Source organism: Dryobates pubescens, chromosome 18 (assembly GCF_014839835.1).
Source record: "Dryobates pubescens isolate bDryPub1 chromosome 18, bDryPub1.pri, whole genome shotgun sequence".
NCBI classification, from domain to species: domain Eukaryota; kingdom Metazoa; phylum Chordata; class Aves; order Piciformes; family Picidae; genus Dryobates; species Dryobates pubescens.
The window spans coordinates 12,575,806-12,600,257 of NC_071629.1; the positions used below are offsets into that span (position 1 = coordinate 12,575,806).

The window sequence follows — 24,452 nt, forward strand, 5'->3', positions numbered from 1 at the left end:
GGTAAGTGATGAAGGTCCTCAGCTAAATCTTTCCCACACAGGTACTCAGCTCCATTCTGGCCTTGTTTACCAAGTAGCTGTTGCTAGCTGTTGGTATTCAGCACATAATAGGTTTGCTTGTGTCTGGTTTTATCGCATGTTGGTGCAGTGGAGTAAATGTTCGCATGTAATATCAGCCCTCTTTAAACTTCACACCACTTATTCAGCAGAAGCAGAGATGTCAGATTGTGGAAGTAGCAATCACTTTCTTAGAAACCCTACTGAAATGAAAACAGAGCGATTCCTCTTCCCTTCAGAAGTGGCTCTGAGATTCCCAAAGTGAAAAATTCAGGAGCAAGAAGAAAACACTGATAGCTTGTGTTGCACAAAGCAATGTGCTGGCATCTGACCAATGCTGCTGCAAATTCTTTCTTCCTTTTGGCACCAAACTATTCTACTTACCAAGGACAGATGAAAATTGTTCTAGATTTATGTTGTCTCTTGGCTGATCTTTCTGATAAAGCCTTCTCTCTAATGTCAGCAAAGCTTTGCAGGACATGTAAACGTATCATCATTGTATCATTTCTTCATCAAGAAGCAACTAATTTCAAGAGGCCCCTAAATAAATGCAGTATTTCTTATAGAAGTGCATATTCTTTCCATAGTGTGAATAGTTTATACTGAATCCCAGGAATCAGTTCCTATTTAAATATGTAGGTTACTCCATCCCTGCCATGGGAGTGCAATCTTTCACCCTTAAATTGATCCAGATTCTCTTCTAAACTTGGCAGCATGTGCAGCTCCAGACTAAATCCTGTCAGATATATTTGGCTCTGCTGAGCTGCAGTAAATCCCTCCCTGCCACAGCCCTAGCACTCCAGCACTGCTGGCTCCTCAGATATCCCCACCAGCCTTGAGGCTTACAGCCCATGAGGAGGCAGGTATTGAAGCAGCACAAGCCTGCAGGTTTTTGGTGCACACAGTGCTGTTTAGGACGGAGGGAACAGGGAGTGGCTTCTTGCTGTACCACAGGGTTTTGGTACTGCACATCCTTCCCCAGCAAGGCGTCTGCAAGCTGTGGAGAGCACCCACTGGCCCCATGCTCAGCACTTTGTGTCATGGTGCTGGCTCAGGCACAGCTTCTGCTTTGGGTGACTGATGAGGAAAGGGAGGAAGGCACACACCATGTCCTGGTCTGTGGGTGAAGGTCATGCTGCAATGACAGAATACCAGGGATGGTAACAGGGGAAGGAGGAGGCAACCTCAGGACTGGTAAATGTACTGTAAGCATACAACTGTAAAACCCCACCATGCTCTGCTGTGGGACTGGAGAGGAGTAGCCAGTGCATGACTGCCTGCCTTGCAGGGCAGGGGTTGGGAGGTGCCAGACAGACTCTGCACCTCTGCCCCAGGGCTGAGGGGCACCAGCTCCTGCTCCAGCAAAGTGGACTGCACAGTCCATGAGCTGCCTGGGTCCCTGTGAGCTAAAAGCTGCTGCCAACATCTTGTCTGGCCAAGGTCTGCCACAGCTGGACTCCCAGTGACTCCAGTGTGCAGCAACCCCTTTCCCTGGGGAAAGGAGACACGTAGCTCATTACAGGCAAATGCCAGGAAAATGAGGAGAGGATATTTTACTCTTGGAGACAAAAAGGTCATGCTGAAAGGTGCCAAAACCCCTGCTTTGCCTATGCCATGGAGCAGGGCAGGTCCTGTCTATTTGTAATGGCAATTTGTGTCCAGTTGCAGGCAAGTTGTGACTGTCTCAAAAACTAGGTGCATTGTATACTCAGCATTATAGGCTAAGCAAAAATGTTTTGCAAGTAAAGGCACATATCTGGTGAAGTTTCAGAATGGAAATGAGGCACCTGGGGGGGGACAGTGATAAGTCTGCATGTGAGAGCTATCCAGAGAAGAGGCGCCAAAAATGGTCTTTCAATTCCACCTATATAGGTAGCTATATCAATACCTGGTGCCTTTCTTCCTAGAGTGGAGGGAATAAAAAGGATCCCAAAGATGAAAGGTGCAAGTGAACTCTCTGGATGTGTGTGTGTATGCAGTTTGATGGCACAATGAAGCTGATGTTAGGACCAAACACCTAGGAGACATCTGTTCCCATCCCCTCCCACCCACCTTCCCTGTTCCTGGTGCTGGCTTGCCTGTGCTCAGGCAAGGCTAGGTGCTGGGGCAGTGGACTGGCTGTGCTCCCCATTTCCCAGTGTGGAATGAGGCTGTTTCCTCTGAATTTGCTCCCCAAGACATCTCCCTTTGGCAGGAGGCAAGGGCCAGCCCTAGCTCAGAGCAGCCGGCAAAATCTCAGTGCCAGCAAGCTGCCCATCTGCCAGGCTGCACCACCACCCTGGGTGGCTGCCATGCTGCTGTGGCGCTTGCACTGATTTCAAGGGATCTTGAGTGCTCAAACGTCTTTGAAGGTCTGAGCCTGCGAGTGCTGATTCACCCGTGCTGCTGACTCAGGCTGTGCATATTTAAAAGCTGCCGTCCCTCAGAGCCTCTCCTTCCCCTTGGGTCCAGGTCCACCGGCAGGTCAGCAGCATAGGCTCTGGTCCCTGCAGCTCACATCAAGACGTCACCTTGGGTTTCAGAGCACATTAATCTTTGGGGCAGCCAACGGCTGCAGTCAGGGGCTGTTAGTTTGTCCAAGCTTGCGGTATCACCGAAGGGCAGTTTCTCGGTCCCTCTCCACCCCCCACCTTCCTGCCTGTTTCCTACAGCTCATGTGTTACTCCCACAAGGAAAAGCTTCTCTGTTGTTGGCCGGATGGGTGCCGACTGACTGCACAGGCCCCACCGCGGAGGCAGCGAGGGTGGCCATGAGGGGGGTAAAGAGGGGAAGCCCACCCTTCCAAGAGCAGGGCAGATCTGGGAAGCTGGCTGGCATTTTTTCCTCTCAGCGCTGTTTTCACGGCCACTCGGCTGACAGCCGGTGTTTTCTCCCTCGGCCTTAGCCCTGCTCCTCTCTCCCATCACATATTGCACTGCACAGGCACCTCTCCATCTCCAGCCACACAGCACCAGCCAGATGATAAGCCTGATCATATTGTGTGTCTGCAGGGAACAGGTTATCAGGCAGCTTTTCGGACAGTACAAAACAAAAGCCAGCAGAACTACAGCCACTCACACCACTCCAAAAACAGCCTTCACCTCTGCATGGAGGGATCATCAGCTTCTCTGCAAAGTGCAGCAGCATATTTTTTTTCTCATGGGCTGCCCATGTTGTGCTGAAACTACAGGTCCCTTTAGCTTCATGTAAATTAAACCACTAAGGAAACGTGGACAGGTACTGGACCATCCTGACTAACCACGAGTAGGTAGCCCTAAACTGGTCCCAGGGGATTGCAGGGGATTTCAGGGGGCAGAGATGTGGACTCGTTCTGAGATCATACATATAAGATACCTGCTGGGCTGTATTCCAGTGCTGAAGCTTGTTAGCCAGGGAAGTGTTTTCTTCATTAAAACATTTTTCCTTTGTTCCTATTTCCTTTGAGGGGTATATGTTTTTTCACCCTGGCTCCCACAAAATCAGGCTTGTATGTGGTATCTCAGTAATCTGTTATCTCTAGCTACTTTCAGCAGAGACCAAATCACTTTCAAACCTCAACAGATCACGAGGGAAAGACTTAATTTTCTTTGTGCAATGCACTTTGCACCTCACCTCCGCTTCTTGATGTGACGCCCCACCCCGAAAACCCCTCTTTTACAGAGGCTGTTACGTGCTTGTTCATCCTTGCAAGAACTCCCTCTATGATATTTCAGTCTCTGGTCCCTTGTCATGTATCGTTTTTGAAGAATCTTCTGTTTTCAGAATGGAGTAAGGTGCTGCCAGGATGAACAGACTTACTTCTAGATAACTTTTTTGATTAATCTCAACAGACTGTGAAAAGCTTGCTTCACTGCAAGGAAACCTCTTTTGAGAAGAAATAAAATAAAATAAAATAAAATAAAGCTTTTTCTTAACAACTGATTGCTATTATTTTTTGTTGACTGTTTTAACAGTCACCATGCCTATGGGAACTCAGTGTCAGCAAAATCTGTAGTGCCTGTATTGATCCTCAGCTCTGTCAGTAAGGACTCTCGGATCTTAGTGGAAATATCCTGAGCTTTGTTATTTTGCTTTAAGCCTGTCTTTAAACAGATTTGGATAGGGAGCTTGTTGTTGTTCAGATGTTTCTTTAATGATCTTTAACTCTAATGAGGGTAATTAAAATAGCTAGTAGCTGTATAGCCATTGCAGGTACCTGGACAATGTGTGACCCCTGGTGCCTTTCCCAAATTCAGCATTAGCTTTAGCTGTTCCCTGGTAGCCACCCAGGCCTTGCTGGTTTAGGCATAACTTTATCCAACACAGTTTTTGTGGACTTTGGTAAGGGGGAAACTCCTAATACCATATTTCAGCGTTTCTCTGTGAAACAGAGCTCAGGGTGGATTTCTTCTGGCCCTCAATATAAGTGTGTTGGTGACAGCTGTAATCAACAGTCACTTATACTGTTGATGAACTAACACAACTGCTGGAAAAATGGGAAAATATGTTATTCTGTTACTAGAAACTTGCCTATAACTTTATAAAGTGATGCTATATCTTAGCCCTGCCAGGACTTCATTTAAACCTGTATGGGACCCATACCTTCAGTTAAAAAAGGTTCTAGAACACAGTCACTGGAAGCAGTGTGTGTGTAAATAGACATTCTTCTGTAAGGTTTGGAAGTTTCCTGTTTAATTTCTGAGCACTGCACTTCCTGAAGTGTTCTGGTCTTCCAGAAGTAACTGGCAGCATATTAACAGCTTTTTATTAGCACTGGGAACTATGGAAGGGTGACTGCACGGGTCATATGGGGGCCTTGTCTTTTCTGGGTGTTTCTTGACAGTAACTCGTGTACTGCAACACAGAGTGCAGCTCTTGGTGTTTTCATCTCACAAAGAAAACTGTGGTATAATTTCTTCTAAGGGTGAGATGGTGAAGTGAGATTGTCAGAACAATTTGATTGCACCATGCTGGCAGGGTGAGGGTGAGAGAAGGGGAGAAGTCTTGCTCCCCTTAACCTCCGCGGGGACAACCCTTTACATTTTTTCCTGTCAAAATTCAAGCTGATAGCAAGCACTTCAAACCAAAGCCACAATTTGGCCATCTTACGAGAAAAACTATAAAACCTTAAGGAAAATACAGGGGTGTGGGCTGACTGATAAATTCTGTGGCTGGCACTAAAAGGGCCCTGTGTGTACCATTTGCAGGCATGGCGGAAGCGCTGGTTCGTGCTGCGCAGGGGCCGCATGAGTGGCAACCCAGATGTGCTGGAGTACTACAGGAACAACCACTCCAAAAAGCCTATTCGCATCATCGACCTCAACGAGTGCGAAGTGCTGAAGCACTCAGGACCCAACTTCATCAAGAAGGAGTTTCAGAACAACTTTGTCTTTATTGTGAGAACCACCTACCGCACCTTCTACCTGGTAGCCAAAACTGAAGAGGAGATGCAGGTCTGGGTGCACAACATCAGCCAGATCTGTAATTTTGGACATCTAGAAGATGGTACAGGTAGGATCATTCTCATGTTTGTCCTGGGAGTTGGGAGAAGGGGCTTCTCCACAGCAGGTGAGGGGACTCATGGACCTTGCTGGCTGGCTGAGCTGGGCAGGTGGTGTGGAACTCTATTTCCTATAGCTCCACACAGCATGGAGATGTTGTTAAACCTTGATTTGAAAGTGATCTCACTTCTGTTGGATAAAAATAATAGCTGGCTGCTTGGTCACCCTTTGATGAAGCAACTCCTGATAGAATAAACAGCAAGTCCTTAGTAAGAAAAGGTACATTTTGTGTGGGAAGCTGACAGACTTATCTTCTGGGGCCATTTATTTCATTACATGTTTCATATTTATTTAGTTTGGCTTAATGCAAGACACCTGTTCGAGGAAAGTGTCCGGCAAAACTTGAATTTTTCTCAGGCTCTGCTGGATGTGAAATGTGCACAGACCTGGCTGTATGTGTGCATACAAAAAAATCAATGCAAAAATACCCAGCTGTCTTAGTCTACTAATGAGAAGAAAAATAAAGAAAAGGTAGAGGACAGGAGGACTTGAGAGATGCCCCTGCCAGTGAAGCATAAAGTCAGCCTGTTTCACCAGGACCTACGCCTGTATACTCAGTAGGGTGAATGTCTTGGAAATCCTCCAAGAAATAACCACTCCAAGATGGATGTAGCCAGTAATTAAAGTTGGGACCTGTATCATCATTAACTTACCTTTCAAATGAGACACTGGGGCTCAGATAACAGCAATCTGTCTTTCCCTTGACATTTCCAAGGGGCAGATACAGCAGCAATTTGAGAGCTTCATAGGAAGTGAGTCAGAACGAAATTCTTTGCCTGATAAAAGGTAGTGCAAGAGCAGAAGGGAGTCGTGATGGAGGGGCTTGGTCCCGAGGGTAGTAATATGTTTGGGGGTATCAAGGTGTGGCTAAGTAGATTATCTTGAGATGGTCAATGTGCTGCTGTGCTCAGACTGCTACTGGTGTCTGCAACAGCCTCATGGCTGTACAATTGCTGTCTAAATGAAAGAAAACAAAAGGCTGTGGTGAGATGCTTTATTTTAATCTACCTTTAATCTTCTCTTCAGTAGTTTATTCTGAGGGGAAGTGGGCATGGAGAGAGCACTGGAATGGTCCTGTTATAAGTCAGATGTCTACTCTCTTCTCATTCACTTTAGACATCACCAGGAAAATGCTGACATATTTTAATGTGCCAGTACAAGCTTCCCATGTATGGAATTTGCAAACTAGAGCTGGTAGGTGTGAGGGATGGGAGTCAATAGCCCTTTGGAGTTTGGATGTAATTAGGGGTATTCAGTAACCACCTTCCTACTGATCTGCCCATGTTGGCACTGCATTGCTTCTGCTGGTGAAGTATTATTTTAATTTTACTGGTAATTCTGAAATTGAGGTTACATTTTTCCATGCAAAGCAGAAAAGAGAAAAATAGTTTTCCTCTCTCAAATATTTATGCAGAATTCTGCTGGCACTGTGAGGATGTGCATAGGGAGATGTGATCTGTGCCAGAGGAGCTAAGGCAGCAGCTGTCCCCAGGATAGATGCATTTATACTGGGAGATGTCTGTTCAGCATTGCTTGTGAGACTGACACCTGGGCAGTACTTAGTATTACACACTGGTATTTCTCTCCCAGCAAAGACTGCTAGCATAGAGGCTGATGGATGAGATGTGACAACTCTTGGTGTGGCAGTTGGCAAAGCTGACATCCCAGCTTTCTGCACCATTCAAGGCAGATATTATCCCCCAAGAGTTTCAGCAGTGCAGAGCATTTGCCTTGGTTCAATATAAAATCTGGCACCTGAACTTCATCATCACAGACCGCATAAGCTAAGCTTCCAGACGTGCACTTAACCGTATCTGTGATAGCAAATAGTTCCTAAGATCTTCTATTTATCCGGCAGCTCACACCAGTGAGGTCAGGTCTAGAGTGTATTTCAGTCGGGTTGCAGGGCATGTTCAAATCCTCTGATTTAAATCTCCACAGTTCCACAGGGTGCACATCACATTTCTAGAAGTTGCTTATTGCTTCAGCTTCTTGAACGCACCTAAATGCCCCAAACGCCTGTGGGTTTAAGCAAATTACCCTTAAAATTTAACATAACAAGAGAAAAGCTCTAGTAAATGCCATATGCTTTTTTAACTTGAATGCTACTATGTTGAAAAAAAAAAAATAGTCCCCAAATGAATCGTCAAAAGAAAGACACATCAGTAGCAGGAGATTTTAATAAGCTGTTCTTTGTATTAAAATTAATCTCAAAGCCAATAGAATGTTGAGAAATCAATCACTCTTAATCTTCACATCTCTGAAACCTTGCTGTGATTTTGAGGCCTGAACCAAATCTGCTGCTTTCTCTGCTTAGCACACAGAAAGTCAGCCACAGGTGTGTGTAATGACTCAGCTGTAAACACCATCCCATCGTCCCCAGTCCCTTCCAGTAGCAAAGAAGCTGGACAAACAGCCAGGTTCTAGTCCTCAGAGGCCTCTGGTCACCCATGTGAGCAACCAGATGCAGACCAAAGTTAGCAAAGTGGCAGCTGGCCCTGCAAGGACAGCTTTTGAGTCAACAAGAGAGGGGATGGCTGAGAGATGGAGGCAAAATGCAAGCAGATGTCAGGAAGCACCTGGTAGGGTGGCTGTGGGAAAGGACTTGCCAGCAGCAATCATCATGTTGCAGCTCTCGGCTGCCACAAGAAGCTGTGTTGCTGTCTGTGCAGAAAATGTCAGGGGAGTTGGCACCTTCAGGGGAGTCAACTGGAGTAGAGAGCAAGAAGCCTCTCTCCCTCTTGTCCTACCCTTTTGATGTAAATTCTTGCTTCCAGTTCTGTTGAAGGCTCCCACTAGACCAGGTTTATCCCAACACCATGTGGACCCTTGGACATGTTGGGGACTGAGAGGACATTCAAACCAAGTAGCTGGGGAGGGGATGAATGAGGTGGCTACAGGACACCATGGGCACACTCAATCCCATATGCAAGCCAAACCAATGTAATATAGCAGCTGTTCATTGGAGAGACTGCTGTGAAAGTTGTTTAGTCTTTTTCATTAGGAAGCCTTAATTCTAAAGATTGTGGCTGTGCATCAAATGCTCCCCAGGCTGTGCCTTGGCAGGCAGCTTCTCAGACTTGGGTTTTCCCTCCACTTCTTTCACAGGATGCCGGCATTGTTCCACATCTCATGTAAAAGCTTTGCTCCTTCTGGGTGAAGCTCTTGCCTGAAGGTCAATGCTGGTCTTCATTACTCCCCTGTTGCTCTGCTTTCTCTCATAGCACCCAAGGCCACAGTGGAGCCCAATGTCCCTGGGGAAGCCCCCTCACTCATGCCATCCCTGCACCCTAGACCAGGATGTTGGCAGGGTCACCCTAAGTGGGAGGTTAGCTTTGAGCCTCTCTTAGATGCTGGCAGTTGGATTACATCACTACTACTCATCCACCTCTCCTTCACTACTGGTTGCTCTGTTGTGCACACCCAATTCTTGCCCTCTGCTGGGACCCTCTCCCTTTCTGCCTCCTCCTCTGGTGGCTTCTTTGCTCCTTAGATGTCTCTGCCTTTATTTTTTTTTTCTTTCCCTTTTGCTAACATGCACAGATCCTGCCCCTTGTGGCATGAGAATGCTTTGATGCCCCAGGACCTTCCTGCAGCCACAATAGGGAGCAGCTCTGCCAGCATGTTGTGAGCAAGGGGATCCAAGACGTTTGCACTGAGGGGCTACCTGGAGGGACTGTGCTCTCCTTGCACAGATGTTTTCTCCTGAGTGTCTTCACTTCATTTCCCCACTCTATTCCCATACAAAGTGGGGCAGGCAGTGTCCCAGAAGGCTTGCTTACAACAGCACTTGGCCCTCACATAGGGATTCAGGGAAGGTATGACAGCTTCTCCTAGCCCATGTTGCAGGACAGCTACTCAGGATACTCCTTCCATACTCAGCTCTCAGCAGGAGGAAATCCCTTCTTGGCTGCACCGACTCAAGGCTGCTTCTTAGTGTCAGCCTCTGGCCCCTGGCCAGGAAGGGTGGGTGGCATTTCTAACTCCTCAGTGCAGCCATGCAGCCTGGTGGTGGGTTGCTTCCAGTTTCACTATGTCTCTGGACTGCTGCTACACCATAACAATTTCTGGGGAGTGGGCTAGTGTCTGTAGTAGGAAGGAGAAGCCCTGTTTCTCCAAGGAGTGGGGAAAGTCACTGCAGAAGACACAAAGCATCCTCAGATCAGCAGATATGACTTTCCCCAGATCTTTTGTGTTAGTACCCCTCAAAGCAGTTATTTTGGCTGCCAAAACCTCCCACTGTCTCTGACAAAGGGAAGGACAGGCACCAAACCTTTCCTCTGCCTTCTCACTGCTGCAAGTGGCCATGCATAATTTATTCCACCCAGCTGCTGTCGCAGTACAACTTTAATGCACACCACTTCAGTTGCCTCTGCTGGCAGGGACAGGGACGGTCTGTTAGGAGCTGTCTACAGGTCCCTGAGCCCCTGAAGGTTAGAAGAGGGCAGGTCTGCTGTGCCTCATCCCTCCCTCCTCCTGCTCACAGTGGTTGCCATGTGGCCTGCAGCTCGCAGCCTTTCCTGATGGGATAATCCATGGCTAAACGTTGTGAGTACCAGATGGAGTTCAGGCCTGTTCATTCTCTGTGTTAATAATCCAGAATGTCATTAATTTCTCTCTTATGCATTGTGGCAGCTTTTAGTTGATTTATTTTTTCTACAATGTGGTCAGATGGTGATGTGAACAGGCTTTTCTGAGATCCCTATGGAGTTAGCCCAGTGCATATTTGATCATCTTCAGCTTGCAAGACAGCTTTCCAAGTCCAAGATCCAAAAGCAGAGTTACTGTCTGGGCCAGCACAATGAGAAAGAGAAAAATTATTTTTCAGATGGGAAGGCTGCAGCCCTCATCTCTGCTTCACAAATGTGAAAACCCATAAAAGCCCTTCCTACCAGATGCTCACTGCTGAAATCCCACTGCTATAAGCACCTGCCCAACATTAAGCAAATGCTTTGCTTATGCTCAGATTTCAGCATGTGCGTATGTGCTTTGATGCCCTGGGCTCCATCACTGCCCCAGACCTGCAGAGCCAACAGGAAGAACCAACAGTGAGTCAATACCGGTAGATGGGAGGGAAAGAGGCAGCTGCTTCACCAGTTTAAAGGGATGAGGTGCAGGGAGAGACCATCATCTGGTTTGCTTCTGACTGAGATCAGAAAGGTGATGGGGTGTGGAAGACTGGGTCACTAGAAGGTTTTGTTTGTGTTCAGTGAGGTTGCTGTCTAACCACTCAAGTTTGGCAGCCTTCTCCATCCCACCTGACCTGATTGCATATATACCTAGCACATCCAGGGTTGAGAAATTACTGCAACAACCCAGTCAAGTGCCAAGGCTTGTTGCTGTGTGCAGCTGAGGACTAGGTAGACTCTCAGGACCTCAATGCACAATGCAGGATCTGGCCTGCAGCATACATGCACATAGTCAGGGCTAGTTCCCAGCCTTTCAAGCAAGTTCTGGTTATCATCCTTAAAGAAGTCTTCCATCTTGCTACACTTTGAAGGCATGATTATGCTTGGTTTGGTTTTATCAGCAGTAGCTGGTTTCTTATGTTTGTTTTTGCTGCAGGGTTTCTCATTTTGAAGAAGAGTTTTGCAGTTTTGGCTCAGGATCTGTGCTTCAGCCAGAGAGATGGGTACCCACTGTTGAGCCCCACAGGTGCTAGGAACAGGTGGGGCACCCAGCAACCACTGCCTGGTCCCCACACAGCCCTGGTGACAGAACTGCCACACAGCAACTTGAAGCTTCATTAGAAAAATCATCTTTTTTAACTGAGGGGTTGTGCTCCTGGTGCTGCTGTCTGAGCTTGCTGCTAGGTGCAGATGTGTTTGGGGAGCTGCTCAGCAAAGACTGCTCATACCCTTCCCATTCCACAACTGCCCATGACAGAAGGTCCAGCTTGCACTAAGGAGTCAATTTTTGAGTCAAAATGCCTCAAAAGCAGGGCTAGAGCCTGTGCTTAGCCTTAACTCTGTGTGGCTCAATCATCACTCCTTCATGCCTCCTGCTTACATGTGCCAGGTCTCTAGCAGGGATGAAGGCTGGAAGAGCAACAGAGCCAGACTTGTGTCTACTGTCTGTCAGTGCTGGGGCCAGATAGTTACAAGTGTCATGGCCATATGCTAACAATGAAGAGTGGCTTTAGTGGTTAAGGTGAACATGGAGCTGAGCAAGTGGCCAGCCCTGCTGCCTGCAGCCCAAGCCTGCTCCTCTCCCCATTCTGTGTGCTACAGGGGACTGGAGTGTTATGCCTAGGGGAGGAGGGGCCAGGGAAGGTATCACTGAGCCTATGTGCTTTGTGGCCTCCAGCATCCCTATTCTCAGCAGAGTCAACATGCTTCTAGCTGGGCAATAACAACTCTCATGGCTTTGATGTCCAGCCCAGAGTCCAGCATAAGGAGTATGTAGAGAAAGTCAGAGGTTCAACAAATCTGGCTACTTCATGAGCAGCAAAGCTCAGTTTTGTCCACTGAGATCTAGAAAGTGGGAAGAAATCAATCCCTTTGCTTGTCACCATTAATTTGAAGTGTTGGAGATTAATAATTAATTATTTGCCTCAGGTCCTAAAAAATACTTGATAAAACAGACAGCTCTGCCTCAGCACTTTCCTCAGGAGAGGCTGTCTTCATTCCTGCATGCAGGAGGGAGGCTGCAGCCCTGCAGGAGTTGGGGACCCCAGAGCAAAGGGGGTCTGTACCTCTGTAGCCCCTCAGTTTGGCTGCTGGCTTACCCAGCCTGGGCAGGGGCAGCAGATGCAAAATCAGGCTCTCCTCTTCCCCAGAATCCCACTGCTGCTCTGGGTTAAAACATCCCTTGTGCAAAAACAAGATATTGATGGCCAGGAGAGGAAGTGAGCTATGGTGAATCAAAGCTGTCCTTCAGCCAGGGCCATACTTTCCTTTGCAGGTTCAGTGGAGAGCCTGTCCCACACGACCTCATCCCCGCAGCCGTCGCCAGCCGCCTCCACCCACGCCTCGCACATCGCCGATCCCTCCTTCTCTGTAGACCATGCTGCTGCTGATGCCTCTGCTGCAGAGGAGACCCCCAGCGAGTCGGAGTCGGTCTTTCTCCCCGACTACCTCTTCCTCTCCAACTGTGAGTCGGGCAAGCTCAGCCACAACAGGTATGTTTGGATTGGGCTGGAGCCACCCTCTGCCTGCCTAGTGATGCCCTGGGAAGCTGGGGCTAATTGGTCCTTGAGCCCCGCCACTCAGAGTAGCATTCTGAGCACACCAGGGGACCGTCAGCCTAATCCAATTTACAGGGGGCTTTTCATAGCACAGATTAGCAGTTGATCATCATATGTTAGTCCTGTCCCTTTCCATGGTGGGGACCACACATATGGTCTCCCTCCAGCCACTGTTGCTGCCTGTTGCTGCCCAAGGTGCTCCAGAAAGTGCCCCGTCCCACAGCCCAGCTTAGTGGGGAGCTCCCACAGCAATAGGGAAGGAACAGATTTTGTCCTGAACTGTGGGGCTGTTTATTTTCTTTGTGTACATTTGCTCAATTGCAATCAGGAGAAAAGGAAAGCACAATTCTTGACCTCTGTCTCTGTGCAGGTGTGACAGCTGGTCGAATTCAGACAGATCTCTGGAGCAAACCTCTTCAGATGATGTTTTTGTCGACTCCTTGCAGTCCCAGCCCTCCTTGTACCTTGTACAGCCATCCAGCACTGGCACTGTGCACCAGGACGGGGCCCCACTGGCAAATCCTAACTCTGTGTCCAGGAATGTAGACATTAGCGGGCCACCCAGTGACTTTTCCTCCTCTTCTCCAGTGCTGGGGACACCACTGACACCAACCTTACAGATTGACAAAAGCCAAAATGCACTGCCCTATGGTGTAACCCAGCTGGATGTCCTGTCCAACACACCCCCGCCGCGGCCACCCAAGCCAACCCACTTCTCAGACAGAAGAGGTGATGAGGTGGGTGGTGGCACCTTCCAGAATGGGCATGCGATCTGCCGGGCTCAGGTTGCTCTGGTGCCCAGGAGGATCTCCTTGTCCAGCTTAGACAATGTGAGGAACTGGAAAGGTGAGTGCACTTCCAAAGCAAGACTGGTATGAGGGAGTGGGCTGCCCATGAGCACAGTGGCTGCCCACCTCCAGTTGTGCCTCCCTGTCCTTCTCCCTGCAAACTCACACACTGCTTACAGCAACTTGAAATGCTTGTTTCAAATGAGTTAACAACCAGGATTCAGACCTGTTGCCCACATTCAGCTCCTGCTCTGTAAAAGCCCCTCAGTGTGTATACATGGGCAGCTCTTTGGCTGTGCTTCTTCAAGGTGCTTCATGACTTTCTAATTTAACATGCTTTCTCCCTCTCCAAAGCAAAAAGTAGTAGAAAAAAAAATGAAGAGTCAGCCACTGAATCAGGCAGTGCCACACTCTCTATTTATGCAGGTCAAAATGTGGACTTAGACATGGGAAATGCCTCTGTAGCTGTGCTGCTTTGCTACATCCAGTCCTTTTCCTAACAACAGCTGGTCTCTTCACAGCTTACATTAATGGATGGGAAGCCAGGGAGACACTGGGGATGGGATATAATCCTGGTGAGACTGGGGACTCTGTGTCCTTGAACAAATCCTGCTCTGTCCTTGCACTTCAGTCAGGGAAGCCTGAAAACCCACTGCAGAGAGAGGTTCTGCTGCAAAGCAAGTTCTGCTGTAAACTGAGGTGACTTTTCCACTTCTTGAAACACCACCCTTGCAAACAAGAATAGCAGTCAAAAGCCCAGAACATCAAGGTATCAAAAACCAGGATATTCAGTATGAGAAAGTTTAATTTCATGGAGCCATAGAACAGAGGGAGGCAGCTGGAATACCTGGCTGGAAAGCACCAAGGATTTTGCAGTAGTGTCATTTTTGTTTAAGAGAAAATGTAAGGGGTTTAGGAAACGTGTCCTTTAGACCCCTGTAGTTTGAATGAACAACTAGTGTTTGGGGCCTTTAGATCTTGCTCTGAAAGCTCAGAAGCTAAAGCAAGAAGACCTCTGTTCAGATTGTTTATCAGTGTACAAACAATTCTTGGAATGTTCCTAAAGAAACACCCATCAGTGGAATTGGTTTTCTTAATTATCAGGTACATTTGGATACTCTCTGAAAGGTGCAGGTCTTGCTTCTGTATGTGTGCCACTCCAGCACCACCAGTGCACTTAAGATAGTGTTCCTCCAACCTAATTCACGCCAAAACGTTTTTTGAGAGGATTAAGTGGCCAAATGTCATGCTCTGCTGCTGTGCTGCAAGGTTATCTCTGCCTGACAGGGGGCAGCAATGAATTAATAAGTGCTGCTATTTTTTCTTACCCTAAGTGCAGCTGAAACTATTTGAAAGGTTAAACTCTGAATTAAAATGTGTTTAACAAAAAAGATCAGGAAAAGAAGCAGGGGGAAAGCAGCTGTTCCTCACCAGCTCCCAGAGTGAGCCCACTCAAGTTATTTACTTCTTTTTTTTTTTTTTTTGTTCTTGGCAACCTGTAAAAGCTGAACAGATGTAATTAACCCAGTGCAAAGGCAGGGTATGCTGATTGCAGTGCCAGGAAGGGGAACAAGCTGTACGCATGTAAGGCACCTGTACCCTGGCATCTGCCAGAGCTTGTGCCTGAATGTCCTGATGCCAAATAAATAAATGTAGCTGTCCCAGGACAGTGACTACATCAATCTGAACATATATCTACACTTAACACTGTTGCTTTATTCTTGTTTATCACTTTAACCTTTTATGCCGATACCACCACGAAGGCCCCCATTTGCAGTGCGGTACTGATGTCTCCACCATTAAGTGCAGGGACTGGATTAACAAGGTTGAACAGCTTTAAGGCATTCCCATACAAAAGCCATTTTCTTGCCAGGAAATAATGTTCCAGAAAATGTTGGTAACTGTAAGCATCTCCCACTGCTGATCTTCTGTGCACTGAATGCTGGATTTCAGTTTTCTTGCTTTTTGCTTCAAAAATAAAATGGACCTGCACTAAGACAAAGGTGAGCCTGCACAAGGGGATGCTGACTGTTTGTTCCCCATCAGCTTGAATCACTTGTACCGTATCAGCATTTTTGGTTTCTCCTACCATTAAGCTCCCCCATGCACCCTCTGTACCATAACACATGCTTTCCTGCACCTTACATGAGACTCCTAAATAGCTTTCTGAACAACAATAAATTAACATTCCCTACAGTTCCTTTTCCTATAATTTCTCCAATTTCACAGATGGGAAATCAGAGGAGGACTAGAGCAAGAGCCGGGTTTGTATTTTCACTTGGTTGCTCACTCTCCACAGCAGCTTTCTTCCAGCTGCTTGTGTTAGAGGATTATACATGAGCATGTTTCTTAGTTTCATCATACTTAAAATAGATGTAATAGTTTTTGAAATGCTATTGAGTTGGTTTTGGTCTTGTCATTCAATTTCCTCCTTTAGGATAAATACAAGGAGTTATGGAACCTTTATAAGTCTCTAATTATTTTAGAGCCATATGTTTTCCTCCAGAGTTGGTTGTACTCCCTTATCACATTTTTAATCTTTTCTTTTTTCTTGCAGCAGACATGGAAGGCAGTTCCTTAAGAAGTCGAGATAAGAGGCTTAGCTTGAATTTGGTAAGTACTCTGCCTGCATAAATTTAAAACACTGGCACACAACAACCTTCAGAAAGTGCATCATTGTGCATCCTGATATTCAATCGTTCCTCTCCTGTGTTCATCAGAAGAATTAAAATATGGAAGAAGCACTTGACTTTGAGCAGCTTCTGTGGGCAACTTCATGGCCTCAGGAAGCCTTTGAGAGAGGAGGGAGTGGGAGACCACAACACTGAGCACTCTGTAAAGCAGGGTCTGTTGTGTGAAAAAGAATACCAGTGGCCTTGAGGATTAAACTGTTGACCAAAAGCACTTGAGAAAACTGCTTATGTCTTCAGAAGGGGCCTGGAAAAAGCCTATTGCTTCATGATTCTGAGAAATAACCCTTTTTTAGAACATAGAAAAGTCTCTGCTCTCAAAGTGCCTGTGATTCAGGGCTCTGTCAATCCAAAGCTTCCTGACTCAGCCTTTGACAGACAGGGTTATATGTTGGTACCATCACACATTACCAGTCTTCTGTCTGGTGCTGGATACTGTCTTTTGTGGGGAAGAGACATTGCTGCTGGTGCCTGGCAGCTTATGTTTTCTCCCCTAATGAAAGCTTGCAAGGTTTGCAGTCAGTGCCTCTCACCATTCAGCCAATACTGACACCTGCATTGAAATGAATTTCTGGTGTTGATCTGCAGTAATCAGAAGCAACTTGTAGGTCTGCTCTCTTGGCTTCCACATTTGCCAAAATCTCGTTCATCAGATGTTTTCCTTTCAGATTTTTTGTGTGTGTATGAAGGAGCCTCCTTCCTTTTATAGGTCAGAATTGCTGCTGGGAGAGGCAAGTGCAGCCTTGGAGGATTTAACCTACTTAAGGCACTGATAAGTTTGGTCCTAATTTCTGGCAGTGACTTGCAAAGTTCAGAAGTGGACTTCTCCAAATCAGGAGTGTGCATCTGAACTCATGCATTTGTCTTGTGTCTCTCCAGCTTGTGCCCCTCAGAAAGGTCATGTCAGGACTCTCCTGGCCAGGGGCTTGGCTTGGATCTGTTGCCAGCTCATGGCACCTCCTGGATTACAGGTGGTTAGCTATTCATTTATTGACCTGTTTCTCTCTATTTCCCTCCTTTGCTTCCGAAGCCCTGTCGGTTCTCCCCACTCTACTCGACTGCTTCGGACAGCACAGAGGACAGCTACGTGCTCATGCGCCCCAGCAACTCTCCCTCTGCGCCTGGCTCTGACTGTTCACCTGATGGCTACATCCCCATGAGCCCTGGCTCGGCCACATTTACATTCTCTGTTGGCAGCACTGAAAAGCTCACCAGCCCCTTACCTGAGCTGCCCTCAGACCTGGAGCCCCCTCCAGTGAACCGAGACCTCAAGCCTCGTAGGAAACGTAAGTCCAGACCTCAGATGCAATTGCCAGCTGGGGGTCCTGATAGTGGGGATGCAGGTGACCTCCTTTGATAATGTCCTTGGCACATTTTAAAGTGCTTCATGCTATAGAAGAGGGATTGAATTGCTGTGTAAGTGGCTTATAGTACTATACGGATTGTTTGTGAGCAGAGGAAGAGCATCCACATCTACTCTTGCAGTCAAAGACCAAGTGTCTGCATTAGGCAGATCCACTCTGATTGTAAATGACCAAATGGACATAGCCTTGGAGAGAGCAGACTAAATCCTGCAGCTCTGAAGTACGTGTACTGCTACCTCACCAGTTCCCTGACCTTCCAGGAACAGGACATCCAAACACTCAAATACTCAAACTTTACATGTGGGCTGTTGGTTAAACCTGTGTTGGGTAGGTGCAGCTATCTCGGTTTAATTAGGAATTTCCTGCAGATGCTTTTTACTGATGGTAATTTTCCACTCCTGCTTTTCATGGCATCTCCAAAATCTGAGTTGCACTTCCAGAGTATATACTGGGGACAAAGTTCAGCTTTTCTGTGGAGAAATAAAATGGCTTACATAAAAAGTCTTTGTGTTGCAGGACCACAGGGCTACTTAGAAACTGGTTCAGGAAATGCTACTGTGAAGTGGGTCCCTTCTTAGAGGGTGAATGCAGGTTTTGCCAAGGAAGACTGAGAGAAAGTTCCCAACTCCCCTGGGTCCAATCTCTCCTCCCACAATCCTACCAATGAAATTCGTTTAGAATACCAAAATATTTTACAAACATTTAGCCAGTGTGCCCCTTTCTTAAAGGCACAGCATCAAACAGCCACAGAGGGTTTTGAGAATGGAGTGGAAACATGGACTGGTGGGAGGAATGATCTTGATCTCAATGGGTAGGACTCTTTTGTTTAGAAGAGAGCCCCAAATCTGATTTCACCTGTAGGCTGAACTGGCCTCTCCTCTAGGAGGCAGCATATGCAGAGCAGATTTGAGGAAAGCATATGGATCTTATGTGGCATTTGCTCTGCTTATGCCCACTTAATTTATTCTGTTATTTTAGGATAAATGAGGGATTTTGCTTTCCAGCCCTAACTGAAGTGGTCATTTGTACTGATTTCTGTCTTGGTTATATCAGTTATGTTCTGTGAAATACTCTGCTAGTTTCCTTATGTTAATATAAAGCTCCATTTTTCTAAACAAGATTTTCATTAGCTCTGCTACTGGAAATTTAGTTTCCTTCTGTTTTCACTTGCAGCACGGCCACCTCCTCTGGATCTGAGGAACCTCTCCACAATCCGGGAGCATGCCACCGTGACCAGGATGTGGACTGTGCCTTAGTAAGTCATCAAGAAGCCTGCCACTGAAATCTTTTAAGCCTTAATATTGTGGAATGGAGTTAAAAATAACTTATCACATCCCATAACAAACAGTTTCCTGGCAAAGGCCACAAACAAATATGTCAGGGCTCCTTCCAGCATCCCTGAGGCTTTTATTGCCTCTAGAAAGCAAGGCTCCTTTCATGACAAGAAGTTCCAGTGCACTCAGCATCATGTTGTGATGCTCAGTCTGTTTTGAAGGTCTGGTCTGCAATGGTTTAGCTGCTTCAATGGCTAAAAGCTTTGCATGCCTTAATTGTTATTTTTTTCAAAGTGATACAGGCATTTTTGTTCCTGGAAATCGATATAGCAAAGGAAAAACAGATAAAGATCTGCCTGACCTGTATCCTGGGTGTAGACTTCGCTCTGCCACACAATAATTCAAACTTGATCAGTTGGAGTGACCTTTGTTCACCAAAAATTAGTTATTGGGTCCCAAAGCCCAGGTAGTATGAACAGATAATACTGTTGGGCTCCAAAGGCAGCGAAAGACTCATCTTAGGGAATTCGTGAGCAGGGGAGGACTGCAGCCTGCTGGCTGGAAGGATCTTGGTGCTATGGGGAAGGGCTGACAGGAGAGCCATCTGCGTGCCTGCAAAAAGCCAGGAATTCCCACAAAGCTCCAGAAAATGTGGGGTTTCATTAGTGTGAGTACCAAACAGGTATCAAACACTCCTTCACATCAGGTTGTCATTTGAAGGGCAAAAGGGACATGTGATGGGAAGTTCCTTGATTGCAGACCCCTCTCTCAGCCACACAGTCCAAAGCCCATTAAGCCCTTTGGCACTGCCTGCCACGTGCTGCCTGTTAGGGAAACCCAGCAGCCTGGCTCCTGAGCATCCCTGCCAGAGCACTGTGGTTAATTAGTGCTGACACAGTGCAGAGTTCTGAAGGACAATGAGCTCAGAAGGAGTTCGCATGTTTTACATTAACAAAACTAGAAATATGCCCAGAACTAATAAAGCAAAAGGCATGACACTGTTCATGCTGCACAATGTGGACATCTCATTTCCTAGTTACTAACTCTGTGGTACTAGCCTGCAATAATTTACTCACCACGTACCTCTGACAGTTATCTTAGCGGAGGAGATTTCCTTGTGCCAAGACTGAGTCGCAGCCATATCCATGGCAAAGATAGCACGTGTCTGCACTGTGTTCAAAGCCAGACAAGTTCCTCTGTGTGCACCTCCAGTAGCTGACTGGTTCACATTAACATCCAAAATGTGGGTACCCATACAACTTAAGTAACTGCCCCAACAGCACTTATTACCCCGATGAACGACACCTGTCTCTGTGCCCCTTCTTGGAGAATGTTTTATGCTTTCTGTCATAGCAGAGATGGCAAATTTTCATAAATCCCAGGAAAAAGTAAAAACACCACCGAACCAAAACCAACCAAACACCTCTCCCCTCCCCAGCTTGCTCATAGCACACTTTTTCTAGAACTAAGGAGTGGTTTTGGACATCCTCTCCATACAGGCTGCAGCACTAGTGTGAGTTTATTCACCATATGGACTGTGTCAGGCTTTGGCTTCATTTCAGAGCATCTGTAAGATGCTTCCTTAACCTCTCCTGTGTTTTTCTTCATAGCAATCGAATGAGCTTTATCTCACCAGAAAGAGACGGTATTAATTCAGCAAGAATATTTGCCAATTCAGTTTCCGGAGAAGAGGAAGAAAGTTACATTCATATGGTAATCCTCATTTTCACACAGCCATCCTTTGCTTTATTCTGCTCTGTCACATTGATGGAGAATGCAGAAGTTTGTTTTCTAAGAAAAAATGTTGAAGAGGTTCGTCCTTTGCCTTTTGTTTTTTAAAAAAATGATGAAATGGTTTTAAAGCAAAGACAGTGAGACCAATTTACAGAGAGATAAGGGAAGCCCTTCTTCTGCTCCGCAGAACTCAGCTGTTTGCCGACAGATGTTGCTGAGCAGTTCCAAGGGATCACAGGGATCAGCCATATTTACATGAGAACGTGTTAAGGCAAAGGAAAATTAAATCTTTTCACCTTTTAAAAGTGTGCCCTGCAAAATCTCCTAGGAAATGACAGAAAGCCGTTAGTGCACTTCCTAAAGAACACACCAAATATTGTGCAGAAACAGAACTCCCATTAAAGTCTCTTACTGCTTCTGCTTTGGCTGGTGGCACTAACCCCACTTCCCATCCCATGAAAGAAGAACATCTGGCTTTGTGGCTTCCTTTCCTTCATTCACTTTTTAGCTGTGTCTTGCAAAAGACCAGAATCTCAGTTTCCTTTGAATTTTGGGTGGAATGGATCTCAAATTCCTTAATCTGAGCCAGTGTCTGCAGGTTGGGCTCAACGACAATGCCCAGTGGCAACGTCTGTAGAAATATATTGCAAAACTGAGCACAATCTCCATGAACCACAGTCTCCCAATTTTAAGCCACACCACTGTTAGGTCAAAATCTGCTCAGAAGGGCTGTTCTAGTCCTAACTACTCCCCATTTGATTTTCCTGATCAGATAAAACCCTCCATTGTTGTGGTCATCTGTGATTTTCCTGAGATTAATTTTCAGTTGCTAGATTTGAACAGAATTATCACCATTTCTTCAAATTCAGAGAAAGATGGTGATTAAGAGGGCACCCCTGCAAATCTGAGCTTTCCAAGGGCTTGGGTTGAGAAGCTGGACACAAATCCTTCTGATAACATCGGACAAAAGTTTGGTTTGCTTGTTTTGCCATAATTAGCAAGAGAAAGAAAACCTCCCAGTCTCTTTATGCCATCCCACAATTAAGCGGCATCACCCTGTGATTAGTCACCAAATGCAACCTTGGTCCAGAAAATTAGGGGGGTGCTGACCCTCCTCCCTCATGTCCTGCCACACGAGTCTCCCATCTCACAGTTGTAGTCCTGCTTCCTTTCAGGATCCTGTTTTAAGAGCATTAAAAGTCCCTCTTCTTTCCCGACAGGAACACAGACAGGCAACATCTCCGTACAGTGGTGCTTTTCCATGGACAAGGAAATCTAACCTTGATTACTTAGCATTGGATTTTAATTCTGCTTCCCCATCCCCTGTACAGAAGGTATGAGTCATCTCAAAAACCCCACAGCCTTTTATCTTTTTGTCTGCCGGGAGGAAAACAAGACCAAGAGTCACACTCTGCCAGGTGCCCCAAGTATCACGTTAGAGCCACTCATGTTTCCAGCTGACTGCATTTTTGGCAGGCTCAAGATGAATACAATAAAATAGCTCTTAGGGTGCCAACAGGGTGTCCTTAGCATGACTCATGGGTGCCATTAATGCGAGCTCTGCAGGAGACTGCACTGGGAAGTGCAGCCATGAGGGCTTGTGGGCAGGTCTGTTGGTGCTTGCAGGATCTCTGCATGCTCCTTCGTTTTCATCAAGTTTCCACAAAGCCATTCCTGGCTGTTTTCCCCCAAATCTCTTTGCAGTAGCAAGTTTACAGCCCATGATAAACTCATGGGGTAAAACTGTATCATCTCTTGTACCATGGCAAACTATGCAGCTTTATTCTTGCATCACCAAAAAAGCATTTCAATTTTCTTAGCAGTGCTGAGAAAATGCATTCCTTGTTCCAAAGAGCTTATAACCTACCTGTGTAGGTACCACTACACAGCAATGAAACGTCAGTTTGGGCCATTTTATGCCCTGCGTATCATTTTCCCCATCAGCTAATACTCCTGGATGCAAAAAGCTCAAGACTCCTAAGCTTTCTCATTGAAACCTTCCCTGTAGTTAGAATCCAGTAAGATTATACCTACAGCAGGATCACTGGAATGAGAGGAGAATGATTATATCTGCATGGAAATGGCCAGAACAACACGTTTCCCTCACTCACTCTGCTGCGCTGAGTGACAGGGTGACAGATGGATAATTATAGCTAAAGCAGGCTGTAAAGCTATGCTTTTGTCAGCTGATGTCACTGTGAGCTTCAAGGTGAAGTGAAGCAATCAAGGAACAAGGGAAAAGGAAAACAGAAAATCAAGCCAAGTTTCACTAGCATCTATTTTCAATGCTTAATGTATTTTTTCTTCTCTTTCCCACAGAAACCTTTTCTCTCTGAAGAGCAGAGAGTGGACTATGTCCAGGTAGATGAGCAGAAGACTCAAGCTTTACAGAACACTAAGCAGGAATGGACAGATGAGAGGCAATCAAAAGTTTAAAGAAAGATCTGGAATCTGGAGGATTTTGTTTTGCACTGGAACCACACTGTTAATGAAGCAGCTATCTCAGTAGAGTTCAAAGGCAGAGTCGTAAGATGCTTACAGCCATAAAGGAATGTCATTTTTAATGGAAACCTTTGATTTCAGCTGGAAATAGTATGTTGAATGAGTGAGTGGTTCACTGATGAAGTAATGCATTATCCTTTTTATTGCCCTTACCAGTAAGCTACATGGTACCATTTTCTGGCATGATTCTGCAGTGAGTCATACACTTCATGCTAACAATCCACTACATGTTGCATTAATCTAGTTAGTCTTGCCTTCTCCCTCTGTTGCATAATTCCTAGTTGCTAGAACTATTTTTTTGATATTCCTACAAATACTGCAGGTGCTCAGAGTGCTTTTATGGCAGCGGGCATCTGACAGGTGTTGGTGACTAATCAACTAAGGGCTAAAATACTGAAACAATAAAAAGAACTTTTTGAATATATAGTGCTTAAGCAAAGAGAATTTTGGAAAATACTTTCCCCCTAGGTCTGACTCTGAGCTGATGCTGTCAGAAACTCAAAACAGGACTATGTACCAATGGGACCGGAACGCATGGTCTTTGACCCTCTGGATGATGGTCATCATATTAAGCTTCTTCTCTCTATTGTGGCTCATACTTGTCGCCTTTCTGCCCAATCTCTGCTGATGTTTTCTCCTCTATCTTGAGGAGTGTCTTCAGCAGAGCACAGCACAGCTGCTCCTCTAGCAGGAGGCTGCAGGCACACAGCTCTTGGCTGGCTAAAAAATAGAAAGGGAAGCTGTGAGCCTGTTTCTGCAAGTCTTGGAAGAACTGGCAGAGGATCAAGAATGCTTTCATCTCAGCTGCAGAAGAAATGCCATTGGAATTGCTGGTAGCAGTCATCAAACTGATTGTTTCACAAGACCCACCCTCCCCCCAAAAAAAGAATTAGGAAGTGCAGCATGCTCTGAGACAAGCTAGCAGGCCTGCCAAAACAAAACAACAGTGCGCTTGTGCCACATGAGGACCTCTGGGTTCAGGAAGCTTATCTACCTTGAGACTTACTGCAGGCACTATCTCAGGATTACATATGTGTATAGTTTATAGCATATTTAACTTTAAAAGCTTGGCTGCAATCTTTATTTTAAGGTGGCAGACAGTGACTTGAATCATGGATGTATGCAGTACCACTGAGTGACCCACACTGGATTTGATCTTGCAGGCTTTGCTCATGCAGGTAAGTCCCACTAGCCATAAGAGGTCTGGTCCTGTCTGCAAGGACAGACAGCCAGTACCCTTAGGAAAGATTTCCTCTTTGACAGTGTCAAGTCACTGGCCTCCCTTCATGTGCCTGTTGCTACCACATTGTACTACTGTAATCTGACATCCCAAAAATG

The 24,452-nt window shown here is 46.2% G+C and overlaps 1 protein-coding gene across 2 annotated transcripts in view; it reads left to right on the plus strand.

Annotated features, from left to right (window-relative positions):
• Positions 1 to 23,578, plus strand: part of GAB3 (GRB2 associated binding protein 3) — a 63,509-nt gene extending 39,931 nt beyond the window's left edge. Inside the window, exons 2-10 of one of the 2 annotated variants that reach the window (XM_054169639.1) lie at positions 5,223 to 5,526; positions 12,480 to 12,696; positions 13,133 to 13,608; positions 16,108 to 16,163; positions 17,271 to 17,526; positions 18,778 to 18,859; positions 20,489 to 20,591; positions 21,833 to 21,946; positions 22,932 to 23,578. In XM_054169639.1, coding sequence (XP_054025614.1) covers positions 5,223 to 5,526; positions 12,480 to 12,696; positions 13,133 to 13,608; positions 16,108 to 16,163; positions 17,271 to 17,526; positions 18,778 to 18,859; positions 20,489 to 20,591; positions 21,833 to 21,946; positions 22,932 to 23,048 — 1,725 coding nt within the window. In that variant the 3' untranslated portion in view covers positions 23,049 to 23,578. The remainder of the gene's footprint in view (positions 1 to 5,222; positions 5,527 to 12,479; positions 12,697 to 13,132; positions 13,609 to 16,107; positions 16,164 to 17,270; positions 17,527 to 18,777; positions 18,860 to 20,488; positions 20,592 to 21,832; positions 21,947 to 22,931) is intronic. The other variant, XM_054169640.1, reaches the window with a different exon arrangement.
• Positions 23,579 to 24,452: the final 874 nt, after the last annotated feature.